We start from the raw sequence: 12,800 nt of genomic DNA, 5'->3' as shown, positions 1-12,800 counted from the left end.
GGTCACTGGGGCTGGGCGCAGAATGTCCCCACCCTGAATCCCGGTGAACAGAATAGAACTGGTAGAGAGAAAGAAAAAGGGTACTTATGCATAAAATTCAGAGTTTTGGTCAACACCTCAAGTCTATCCCAGGTCCGACCCTGATAACAGAGACCAAAACTAGGCTTGAGTCGTGGCATGAAGGTGCGTACATCAGACATCGGACTATTTGCTCCGGAGCAGGACGAGAAGCCTAAAAGGTACTCCTCCGATAAGGTGAACTACGATATGATCCCCTCTCGAGGGGTGAGGGGTGATTTAGTTAGACATGTGTGTGCGTGTTAGGTGTAACCCAAAAGCATAGGAGAGCAACAGACGATAACACGACCGAGAAAAGCCTGTAAGAGGCTTCCCCTCCGACAGTGGTTGAGTTCCAGGTTAGGGAAGACCGTTGATGTTGCACATGGGGAGATCGAACCCCGTATGGGATTCGTATCTTTTGTCGTAAAGCCTTGCCGATAGCAACTCACAAACAAGGCTGCGCAAAGATGTTTGGCAAGGTAGGGAGATCGATGCGTCTTCGGTACAAAATAATGGTTGAAATGCAGTGTCACACAGATCACCGGAGGGCCAGAAGCAATCAGCCATTCGGAGAAGTCCCGCGTGATGAAAAAGAATCATGTCAGGCAGTCCAGATAGATTCTCAGGATAAACAATCAACGATGATCGAGAAGTTACATATATGTTATGGAATTCAGTAGTTTCGTACCACTCTGCCAGAACCAGATCGATTTGGTATCGCAGCAGAGTCCGACTGGCTTCGATGGCTTCGACGGCTTGCAGCGGATCTGATATCCGGTCCTAACGTCGTACAAAGATCCTGATGATCACATTCCGGTGCGGTTTGGCCGACAAAGATGGCTTGGTTCGTGTATGCAGTGTAATGTGTCCGATTGCTGTGGCTTTTCCAATTGCCCTATAAACCTGTCATGATCCCAATGCGGTAAGTGGTATGTCAATATACGGTGGTCTTGCTCCAGCAACGGCTGCCTAGTCCAAAGTCCCATTGATCAAAGTGAATATAGCTCGGCTACTTTACTCAGGCTTGAGTTTCGGTCGTTGAAGCAGAATATTAGCTGATGAGAGAAGTAGCTAGTCGCAGAGGAGAGGACCGTTCTCCTGCGAAAGTGTGGCACATATGGAGAAGATCACCGAGATGAATGGCCGATCTCTTCTAGCGTAGTCAGGTTTTACAGCTGGATTTCCTACGGAAAAAAGCTTCCAGAGGAACTTTTGTAAGAGATTTCCAATCAGTCCTACATTTGGCCAACGACGACCAAAGGATGAACTGTGCAGACCACTAGATCGCAAGCTGTCCGTTCTGGTACCTTGAGACCTTTTCCTCACTCTAAAAGATCTACAGGGTCATTTGAGAGGAGTCAGTTCTTGTGGTGGGTGATCGATTTTGACTAGATTACGTCCAAGTCAAGTCAATATGGCCGAGCGGCTGTCTTTCACCTGCCTGAGAAGTGCATACGGCTTTTTAAAGTACGTCGATGCCTTGAGCACAGTTGGGGAAATATCAGTAGTGAAAGGTGATGGAAAACGAATGCTCTGTGAACATTGAGAGGTGGCTTTTGACTTGGACATGGACTTTGAAGGATTTGTGGGTTGGTCCCCAGGACCCTACAAGTCAGTTAAAGTCATCCAACGGTTGTCCTGCTCTCCACGTTGCGTTGTCCTTACCTCATGCCTCGAAAGGACAGACAGCAGAAATGCTATTTTGTACAAATGATTTGCACTCCTGGGATTTGCAGCTCCTTCAATTTCACCAGAAGAGCAATCTCGATCGTCCATCTAGTGCTCCATTTCAATTAGAAACCGAAATTCGGTGGCAAAACCAAAGAACCTGAAATTGTTTCAGGAGAAGACTTCTGGTCCGTCGCGTTATGAACAGATCTCCGAGCGAGCGTGTTCGAACTGAAATGTGCACGCTGAACCAGCAGAGCCGAACCCCAACCAATGCCCATTCCAGGACCACCTACCAGCCAGTGCAACGAATTCGGCACAATGCGTCCCCTCATTCACGTTCCCGTCTTTCCGTGTGTCTTGCTTAAGGTAGATCAAAAACCCGTCTTGAGAAGTTCCCAACGTGTGAAGGAAGTGGCCGGCGCTGATCCAAGCGTCAGGTGCAATTTGAGACAAACTCCAGGCACAGACAGTAACAGACTCCAGAGACAGAAAAGGCTTTGTGCCTTTTGCTTGTTGTTGACATCTTTGACTGAAATTGAAACTTGGGCTGAAGCCTGTAGGTGAAATCGGCATGACTTTCGCGATCTCAACTCTTTGAGAAGCGACCGCTTAATTCGGATTTGGAAAAATGAACCCCTGAGTGGGCAGAGGCATGGAGTTGGAGGTTTGTCCGTCAAAATGCCAACACCAAATCCCATCAAAAGCTTAAAAACCACTTCTGCAAACTAGTCCTCTTTAGTATTCCTGCATGACATAGGGCCGCAGGAGCATTTTACGTGAAGATTCACGCTGCCTAGGGTCAGGAGTCAAGCTTCATGATAATTATTCCCTACGTACTATACGTACCTGCTACTACCACTGCCCTCCCTTGCAAGCGCCGCTAAGCAAAAGGGGGGGAAGCAGAGGATCTATGCGAAAACGGCGCTACCCGATCGAGCTGGCTTACTGTCGTTTGAGGTCGAGTCCATGTTGTGCAAGGCGGGAGGGACCTGGGACATCCGCCTTTGATAGATCTCGGTGGTGGGTGTAACTTTCTCTGTCAATCTCCCCTCCCTTGTCTCCCCCCGCCACCAAGGCTAGACTTACCATCCATACAACCGAGCCTGTTCAACACCATCGTCCGCGTACGTAGACTCCGGATGCAAGATACGAGGTTCGGATGTCGAGGATTCGCTGACGATCGACACAATCATTGCCAGCCATGACGCTTCTTTCTCGGGTTCCAAGCGATGAAAGAGGGGAGCGAGAAGGACTAAACGACCAATATGAGGTAAAGACTAAACCGCGAACTCCATGACATGTCAAGGGAGAGTCATTTCCTGTCTATCTGAGACCCCCTGTCCGTCATTCATGAACTTGAGCGAGGACGATAAGCGAGCAGCCGGCGCGCGGGGATTACAAGGGTTGAAGGACAGTCGAGTGATGAATATATGGTCCATCACTTTCACACCCTTGTAGCCAATCTGCTGTGCTCATCGAAGGGGATTATATTGTGATGCACAAGCCTTTGTCCTGTATGCCCGCGCCTGTGCCTGCAGCTCTGCTCATCACACCCTCGAGCTTGTAGTTCCTCAACTCTCATCCCGTCGCTATCCACCTAAAGATCGAATTGCCTTCTGAACCTAGTTGTACAAAAATAACGCGTGTACCATAGGTTTTCTTTCATTTTTAGTTTTTATCCCGTCCTCAACCTTGTAGTACTGTTGAAAAGTCCCTCCTCGGGATCAAGAAAATCATGGAAAGTCCTTAAATTCCAAATCTTTATCTTCATCGTGAAATCCTGTGGCGCGGCAACTTGCGCTGATGCGCCTGAGCCCCGAAAACTCCATCTGTGGGTATGCCTTGTATCGTAACCCAATCATGGTGAAAAGTAGTCAATATCTTCCGAAGAGAAGTTGCATCCTTCATGAACCCATTCCTCGTGAAGTCCTTGTATTCCTCGTCCTGATTCAGTAAAGTCCATTCATTTATTTGATCCACAGACACCGGAAAGACAATTTTCATGCCCGGCTCTGGAGGGCTTTCGCCCTTTTCAGTTTAAGTGCCGGAAGTTGCCGGCGACGAGCGTTGATAAACCAGTTGCTAATCTGTGTGAGGTCAGTCAGCATGGGACAGTCTATCACAGCGGGTGACCTTGGAGAAGCCTACCTGACTGATAGTCAATCCGGTGCGTTGGATAAAGATTTGTTTTTGCTCGTCAGTCGGGTACGGGTGATCCAAATGCTCTTGCAACCAACGCCGAAGAATATCAGTGATGGGCTTCGGCAAGTTTCCTCTGCGTCGTCGACCATTGGCGTGGGAGCTATATCCCATGATAGGATATGACAACAACTGGCTATACTTCATATGATAGGGGGAGGTGTCAAGTGATCGGTAGCCGCCATCATATCCCAGGGGGCTCCGGTATTGATCAAAAGACTGACCATACCGTCCGTAGTCGAGAGATGGGTTGTACGATCTCTCGGACATTAGGTATGGGTTATATCTTTGCGTTGAACCGACTTGTGGGGTTCTCCATCGGGAGAAAGAATCCGGACTGTCATTCCCGGTCGGGACTTGTCTTCCCAGAGAATATGTTGATGCGTAGTCTGGAGTATCTGACGGGATCATAGGCTGACTCATTCCCGCGAATGACTGCGATTGCGTTGATAGTGCAGGTTGAGTATTCATTGATACGGCAGCGTCGGTGAATGAAGATGAAGAGGACCATGGTGAGCTGTATTCTGCTGGTGTCCTGGTTGGAGTTTGTAGTTGATGAGACGACCCCAGTCCATTCACCTGTATCTGGCTTGCAGCATCTGCTGGGAACGCCATTGGGCTAGTTTGCGGCTGCACTGGAGCTGGTATAGACGCCACATTCATGCTGGTTGTAGGTTGCGAGCTCAAATATGGCACCATCATAGTTCTTGTAGTTGATGGTATCCCTTGTACATTTGATTCGAGAGTGTTTGCGCGCGGTGGAGGGATGACCTGGTCACACTTGCGGTCAGCCGGAGCGACCTTGCCAGGTTCTTAAATATAACTTACCTCGCGGATAGATGGAAGCTGTTGTTCTGGCTGAGTAACATCCAGCCTCGTCTGCGAGGCAACAGGGGTGTTGTTGGAGGCATAAGGCCTGGTGGTGGTTTGGCTGTAGTGCTCCATGTCGTAGAACGCCTCTATGCAAGTGATGGAACGGGAGCAAGGAATGGGACGAAAAAGGGCAGACTCCAAGATTGATATTCACTTGAAATAGCGGCGGGACCGCACGAACCAGGTCTGTCCTGCCCTGTTGAAGACTGCTGTCTGCCAATCACCAGATGTCTGTGGGGGAGAGCATTGTCCAGCTGCAGGAGAACTGCAGGCACAAGGAGTTTTGCAAGAGGTTGACAGGGCAGTGACATCAGCAAGTAGCAGTCGAAAGACAAGGCAGAGACAAAGTGGCAGTCCATGCTATGAAGCCCTCCCATATGGTGTCCGCCAGTGACCAGAAAGATGGTCGAGTATGTATGCATGACAAAAGTGGACGTCGGTAACCATTCCACATTCAACTCATGCCCCCAAGGAAACACCCAAAAAGTAATCCTTAGAAGGTGGGGAGGGACATACAACGTACCGAAATGGCTGAAGTGTGTGCTGTCTACTCTCGCTCTGACACGCTCGATACTCGAGCAAGCGGCGTCGACTCGGAGATGGACAGTCCGGTGGCGTCGAGTCCACCACAATTCCAGGCTTTCCCACCACCTGCGTTAATACAGTCTACGCCTTACCCGTCATGGCCAGGGATCATTCGAGCTGGCCTCTTGTTTGGGTGGTGTGGGCCCGCGATTCTTCACATTGTAGCTCTTTGGGGGGGAGGATGGGCCCCAAAATTCATGCCTTGCAGCTGCCACTGTGCCGTTTTCAAACCCCCTGCCACATCAATCGGGCAAGTTCGAGGGCCGACATCACCTGCCAGTTTTAAGGAGCGCGGTTTGACCTCTGCTGAGGGGGTAGTACTTGTTGGCTCAGCTAAATTACCACAAGTTAGCACGTACCAGAAAAGGGGTGCAATCTCGCGCGGGGTTCATCCGGCATTTGCAAAACCTGTACACAGGGCTGCTTCGCTTAGGAAAAACGAGTATACTTCGATTTGGGCAGTAAAAACGATAATCCTCCCCAGGGTATCTTCGGATGTGGCTGGTGGATCGTTATTGGGGCTGGCCTGCACGCGGGAAGGCTGTGGCCGTACCGTCGGAGGAACTTCGTGCATGGTTCAGTCCACCACTTCTATGGAAAGCTCGCCATTTGGAGTCACTTTGTTTGGCCAGGCAGATTCCGCTTCATCTCCGACTTTCAGCATCGAATACCGGGACGATCTCAGACAAAGAAAGTAGAGCATGCAAGATCGAGAGGTCAATGTAGCAGGCTAAGGCTTTGGGTTACCGCCGGCCGAAGCTGGCTCATCCGAGACTAGGCCTGGACAAGGGTAGAATGGGCAACTCTGGGTCAGCACCAAAATCCTACCGTGGTCAGATGGCGTTATTCGGCGACCAGACCTGGGCCGCGACTAGCTTGTCATGCTATATTCTTGTGCCATGGTTCGCGCTGAGATGGGAGGTGGTTGACTAGGAAGTGTGCTCGCTACGCTGAACTATACCAGGGTTTTACACCCGTCTCGCACAGGTCCGAACCAAGGCCTAAATTCCCCTCAAGCTGGTTTGCAGTAGTTCGCAGAGTAGATATGGCCAAAAATTGCAAAAAGATGTTTTGTTTGGAGAACGAGTTGCGGACCCATTGTTAATATAATTAACATCGCTTGGCCGATCTGATGATGTCAGGGTAGCATTGCCGTATCAGATCTCAACGTCTATGGGAGGTTCAAAGATTATTCTGCAGAGCATTCATCATCATTGAGGTTGAGTTCGCAAACTCATCGAGAATATGTGACAAGTCGTCTGCAACTGGGCGAACTTGTCCGGAGTCTTCAGGTGGACTTTGTGCGTCACTCTCCAAGTGTTGTAAACTTTGTTGCTTCCCCCACCTTCGGTGACCCCCGGTCGCGTCGGACCGACATCGAAACCAATATGTGCAAAGGCGCAGCTAGTATCAGTCTGCTTTGCCTGCGCATATCCATAAGCGTCGAACGAGCTGCTGTGGTTGAAAATTCTAATTCAGATCATGGGCTACGTCGGTGGAGCCAGAGGGGTTGGAAGTGTAAAAAAGTTCGGATCGTAACCGATGAACCGATGCATCTGGTAAATCCGGGCCCCTCGCCAAGGTTTGTTCCAAGAGGGTTTGGGGGAACCTTGGACTGGGGATGATCGAGGAGAACCCTGTACATTGTATGTAATAGCAGAGTTTCGACACAATTAAGGAACTTATAGTGTTTGGACAGACTGTGGGACAGTGTCTTCTGTCTGCACTGTATGTGAGAAGACTTTCCACCATCAAGGAACACAGTTTGATCATCGGTCCAAATTGATTGTTTGACTTCGCCCCATCTTGTAGATGTCGTGCCTCCATATTATGGCATCTCACCTTTGAGAAAGGCCGACACTTGGCTTTTCTTGCATACGAGCGTTATCACTTTAGTCACATTGAGGATTCTAGAATTGAATCACCACGGCCGAGACAGGGGCACGGTGAGATCATGCATCAACGAGATCATATGGAGACTCTCCACTTGGTGTAGACACTGAGTTGCAAAGTTGGGAGCCTCATAGTAAGTACTGTACCAGTAATATAAGGTACCCGCATGGCAGTTCTGCTGCATTGGGCTCTAAGCGGGCCGTCGGTTGCACCGTATGTGCGCACTGAGCGGACCCTTTTTTTCCTCCCCCCTTTCGTTCGCAAGTAGGAGCAAAGAGCAAAGGTCAAGGTCTTCCTGAAGCTTATTCAGTGTTGATGAAATAAAGTTCGACGGAGTGAAGATACACCAAAGGTTGCCCTAGAGTTGCACTTAGGTTACGGGCGGAGGACGGTGACATGTTCCGTTCCGCCGCTAGGTCAGATTAGGTATGAGCATCTATCTGTCTCCATACCCTCCCTGCGAATGCGACCTCCAGCCCACGTCAAGCCACCCGAGCCAGCTCCAGACTTCTTGAAGCTAACGCACAGCAACGATTTCTGACAGTTAGCCTATCCTCCATCGGGTATCGGGAGAAGGCTTTTCCTGCCGCCTTTTTCTTGTGTACTCCCGTCTCTCCCGATCTTCACTCTTCTAGCCCCCGCTTGAGATGTAGCTCCTCCATGTACAAAAAGGTTGTAACATGACGCGATCCGCAGATATTCATGCCTGTTTCTGCATCGAATCCCTACCGTTGTTCCTGGCTTCGATGGCAAAGCGCACAATGCCTTCTGGATCGTACCGAGATTAGCCCAATGTCTTCTGGTTAGCTTTCATCTCATGATTTCTCCGGATTGACATGTGCCGTGAATTGCTGTTTAGCTGCCATCGCCATATACTCATGCTTCCGCAGGGATAACGCCTCCTCGCTGGTGGTTTATTGCACGCTTCGATGCGTACGAAGGAAGTACCCACATTACCCTCCAACTTGGAGAGTCCAGGCCAATCATTTTAAGACGAGTTGTCTCACTCAACGACATGGTCACTTCTCCAGTAACGCGATGGCGGCCACCTTTGGCAGCGCATGTATTTTCCCCAAATGATGGAGGCGTTTTTCAAATCTGATGCACTGAATTGCCGCCACTAAAAGTGCAGAGAACTGGTCAAAGTTTCGTGCATGGTACTGATCGCCTTCCGTTGGATCCGAACCGAATACCTCACCGCAGGTTATCTCTGTTCCCAATGACCTCCTAGTACAATACCAGGCGTCATATCTGATCAAAAGTACTTGCGAGCCGGGATAGTTCATATGACATCTCACGGGTATCCACGGATTATAATGAATCAGGTATTGATCTGCTGTGTAAGAGCCCCATTCTTGAAACAACTCTCTGGGTAACTTCGGTCTGTGCCCCGAGCCGGACATGGATCACTCCAGCTTGATCCCCCTATTCATCTCGTGATACTTTCACCCTTGGGTAGATTTTTCACTCTCTCTCTTTGGATTGTTCGAGTTTTTCGATTCTGAAGCACTTGTTTCAAGGACAATTCAAAAGTTTTCCGCTGCTGAAATCCCGATTCTTGCACAAGGCAGCTCGTGAAAGCCTCAATTAACAAACGGAAGTTCGTTGGACTGCAGATGTCTACTCCGGTCCCCGAAAGCATCTACGCCAGGAGGCGCGTATGGCATGATTTGGTACGTCGATGAGGATGGTAGAAGAAGAATGACTTGTATCCTATCAATTTCCAAGGAATCTCTGTGTCTACATGACCACTAGCTAGATACCACCGATCGGCGCCGTTGCACCTCGAGACCATTGGGCATGTTCACGTGTTGTCTACAGCTGACTGAGGCTATACGGTTGGTTGATCCCTGCGCGCTCTGAAGTTTATCGAGTTTTGAGATCGAGATGAAAAGTCAACCATATATTGCAAGGTCGAATGTTTTGTCAGCATCCCCTTTGTGCGGTTCAAGATGCCGGAAAGTTCAAGGACTATTGGCTTAGGCTTCCCCCTCGGTGCCTTTCCTAATGAGCCAGCCTGTTGCTGGACATTCTTTTGTTGTCTGGCAATCCAGAGATCCGGAGCTCACCATATTCCTTCGACTCGTACAGCAACCCAAAGTTCCATCTTTGGCGCAACCCTCACGAATCCTGGATTGTCAGTGCTTTTTTGTATGCGCCCTTAGGATCTTGAAAGAAACCTTGAGGATCCTCACGCCAGTTTAACTTTTCCGGTCGAACGACGCGCTCCAGAGAGTACTCAGACGGGTCTGACTTGCCGAAGGGTTTTGTGCGGTTTGTACATTAGCGCCAGAGACGTTGTCGGATAATCATTCTGTTCCCAAGTGTCTGGAGAAATTCTCGGTCAAATACGTTTGCCACTACGTCCCATCTTTTCGCTCCAAATTAATTTCCAGAAAGGTCTGGTGACTTCAGTTGACCAATATCAGCGTTCTATTCAAGAAGGAGTCAATACCATGACATCAAACGGCCAACGGCAGCATTTCCAGGACCATATCTTAGAATCCGTCTACCAGGCTACACGTTGGTCTCTTGTTTCTCCGAACAAGATGTTGAAGCTTCAATACCAGGTCTTTGCACTGCCGCGAGATCAGAGGTTTAAGGCCTCTAGGAAGGCGGTCCGCTGTCTCTGTTGAACATTTGCTATCCTTCTGGGGGTATATTATTCGAGGTCTGTTTCAGAGGTGTCCTTGCCAATTCAATTTTGTCTCTTTGCTTTTCTGTGCACTGCTGTTAGAGTTCGTTCTGTTTATGGGAAAAATCCCATTGAGAAATTGAATCAGTCGCTTGACTTCGAATTCACTCTGCAACGAAGATGTCCGCCACAAAGCCTAATTGGTGGAAAGCCAGTACGTGCTATCAGATTTGGCCTGCGTCTTACAAAGACAGCAATGGCGACGGCGTTGGTGATATTCCAGGAATCATCAGCACACTCCCCTATCTGAAAGATCTTGGGGTTGAGACGATATGGCTTTCTCCCATGTACAACTCGCCGCAGAAGGACATGGGCTATGACATATCCAATTACCAAGATGTTTATCCTCCTTATGGCACACTTGCCGACATGGATAAGCTCATTTCAGAATGCCATGATCTGGGAATGAGGTTAATTTTGGACCTCGTTATCAACCACACAAGCGACCAGCATCCGTGGTTTCTTGAATCTCGAACGGATAGAACAAACCCCCATGCTGATTGGTATGTCTGGCAAGATCCCAAGATCATCAGTGGGAAACGGAACCCACCCAGCAACTGGAGGTCCATCTTTGGTGGAAGCGCATGGGAATACTGCGAGGAGCGCGATCAATATTACCTCCACTTGTTTATGAAAGAACAACCGGACCTCAACTGGGCAAACGAAGAAACAAGGCATGGCATCTACAAATCAGCCATCGAATTCTGGCTTGACAAGGGTATTGATGGTTTCAGAGTGGACTCGTGCAATTTCTACTCCAAAAACACCTCTTACCCAGACGCACCGATACGGCTACCCGGCGAAGAATTCCAACCGGCATTCGAATACTTCGTCAACGGTCCACGCATACATGAATGGTTAAAAGAACAACGGAAACAAGTCCTGGACAAGTACGGAGATGTCTTGATGGTAGGTGAGCTGCCTGGAACTGGAGCTGCCGAAGTCCTGCGATACGTATCCGCTGAATCGAGAGAACTCAGCTGCGTCTTCGACTTTGACGTCGTAAACTTAGGCGGCGACAAGGAAGGTGGCGCCAAAAAGCACCACACCGCCAGACATACCTTGCCAGAATTCAAAGAGGCCATCCGCAAGGTTCAAGATTTGATCCGGGGGACGGATGCCTGGTCAACTGTGTTCCTTGAGAACCACGATCAGGGTCGGAGCCTGTCACGGTTTGCGACCGATAAGCCTCAGTTCCGTGACCAAGCGGCCAAGATGCTTGCCGTGCTGATGTGCTGCCTCACGGGGACGCTCTTTCTCTACCAGGGCCAGGAGATTGGCATGTACAACCATCCAGAGCATTGGGGCATTGAGGAGCTGAGAGATGTTGACTCACTCAATGCATACAACGATGTCAAGACTCGCCACAAGAGTGATCCTCTGTGGTTGAAGAAGGCCACGAAAGGTCTGCAGCTCATTGGCCGTGATAATGCCCTACTGCCTGTGCAATGGGACTCATCCCCGTACGCAGGATTTACCGTTGGCAAGCCGTGGATCAGAGTGCATGACGACTTCAACCAGGTTAATGTGGCAGCCCAGCTCTCTGATCCGAACTCGCCCTTGAATTTCTGGAAGAAGATGATTCAACTCCGCAAGAAATATGCGGAGCTCATGGTGTTCGGGCAGGACTTCCACGTCTGGGACTACTTTGATCGGGACGTCTTCACTTTCACTAAGACGCGCCCGGATGGGCGAGAGAAGCTGCTTGTGTTTCTGAGTTTTTCTGATGAAGTGCAGCCATTGCATTATCCCACCGGATTGGAGAAGGTTCGTAAAGAGTTGCTGGTGAGTAATGTTGAGGAGATAGGAAAGTATTTGAGTCCGTGGGAAGCCAGAGCTTATTTGATCACGGAGAGCGTCGTTAATGACCGTTAGAATAGATGGCTTGGGATGTTTGGTCGGCGACTGATGTCTACTTCGTGGCTTGCAGGTCCCAGCCTGATAGTTGAGCAAATAGTACAAAGTGAACGAGATGAGAATGCAAAGATCAAAACAAGAGATCCTGAAACCCATTAATCGATGTTTTTACAGGAGCGCCAACCGAGGCATGCTGGATGGTGACCAATATCCTTGCTGCTGTAAATGCATATCCGGTCCACTGTATTGACGGTGGATTATGTAGTACCGCAATGATTGTACAAAGTGTGGCAGGCACTTTCCAGGGGATCGGCGGAGCGGATTGGGCCGAAGGAAACGTCTTTATATCGCTAGCAAAATGGCGAAATCGGAGAAATTGTATGATCGCAAGTCGAAATAGAACAAAATTCAAAGCTCATACCATCACTCTTCAATGCTGATAGTCTTTGCAATTCAGCTAGCCGCGTCAAAGATTCTTCAAGACGAACTTTTGTGGCCAGAGCAACTATGTTATAGGTGCCGCCACCGCCTATTAATGATCCCGAAGCCGTGCACCGACGGGTTAACATCCATTGTCGAATATTTGAAGTCTCTGAATTTGCAGTTTGGTCATTCCAGTCTTCCTTTCTTTGACATGAAACTCGGGGAGCCGTCCGCGAAGCTGGCCTCATTGCTCCTTGTTTTGCTGCGCGACACTCGAATCTGATGGTGGTAATTGCTTTGATTCTGTCTTGGGTTGGCGTACAGTCTCTGTACCATCTTCCCAGAACTCAAGGTCTTCTTCACCTTCGTTTGCGACCAAAGCGCCTGGCCGAATACCCAACCGTCCTTTTTTAAGGAGCTTGGTGAAATCTTGTCCCTCCTGCAACTTCCTTCTTAGAATATCCTCCAGCGTCTGACTTTTGTCCAAAAAGACTTTGAGGTGATCTGATATAACATGCCGGGACTTGCAAGAAGGACAGGTAAC

The 12,800-nt window shown here is 49.3% G+C and overlaps 2 protein-coding genes across 2 annotated transcripts; one reads left to right on the top strand and one right to left on the bottom strand.

The window, feature by feature from the left end:
* Positions 1–3,731: 3,731 nt before the first annotated feature.
* On the bottom strand, positions 3,732–4,875 carry Z518_07203 (uncharacterized protein; the record flags this gene model as incomplete). The annotated part of the gene is made up of 3 exons (XM_013415332.1): positions 3,732–3,818; positions 3,880–4,701; positions 4,759–4,875. 3 exons carry the CDS (start codon positions 4,873–4,875, stop codon positions 3,732–3,734), a joined length of 1,026 nt encoding a protein of 341 aa, XP_013270786.1.
* Positions 4,876–10,096: 5,221 nt separating this feature from the next.
* Positions 10,097–11,851, top strand: Z518_07202 (uncharacterized protein; the record flags this gene model as incomplete). The annotated part of the gene is made up of 1 exon (XM_013415331.1): positions 10,097–11,851. One exon carries the CDS (start codon positions 10,097–10,099, stop codon positions 11,849–11,851), a length of 1,755 nt encoding a protein of 584 aa, XP_013270785.1.
* Positions 11,852–12,800: the final 949 nt, after the last annotated feature.

This window comes from Rhinocladiella mackenziei, assembly GCF_000835555.1.
Source record: "Rhinocladiella mackenziei CBS 650.93 unplaced genomic scaffold supercont1.5, whole genome shotgun sequence".
In the NCBI taxonomy this organism is placed as follows: Eukaryota; Fungi; Ascomycota; class Eurotiomycetes; order Chaetothyriales; family Herpotrichiellaceae; genus Rhinocladiella; species Rhinocladiella mackenziei.
This window is presented reverse-complemented; position numbering and strand designations above follow the sequence as displayed.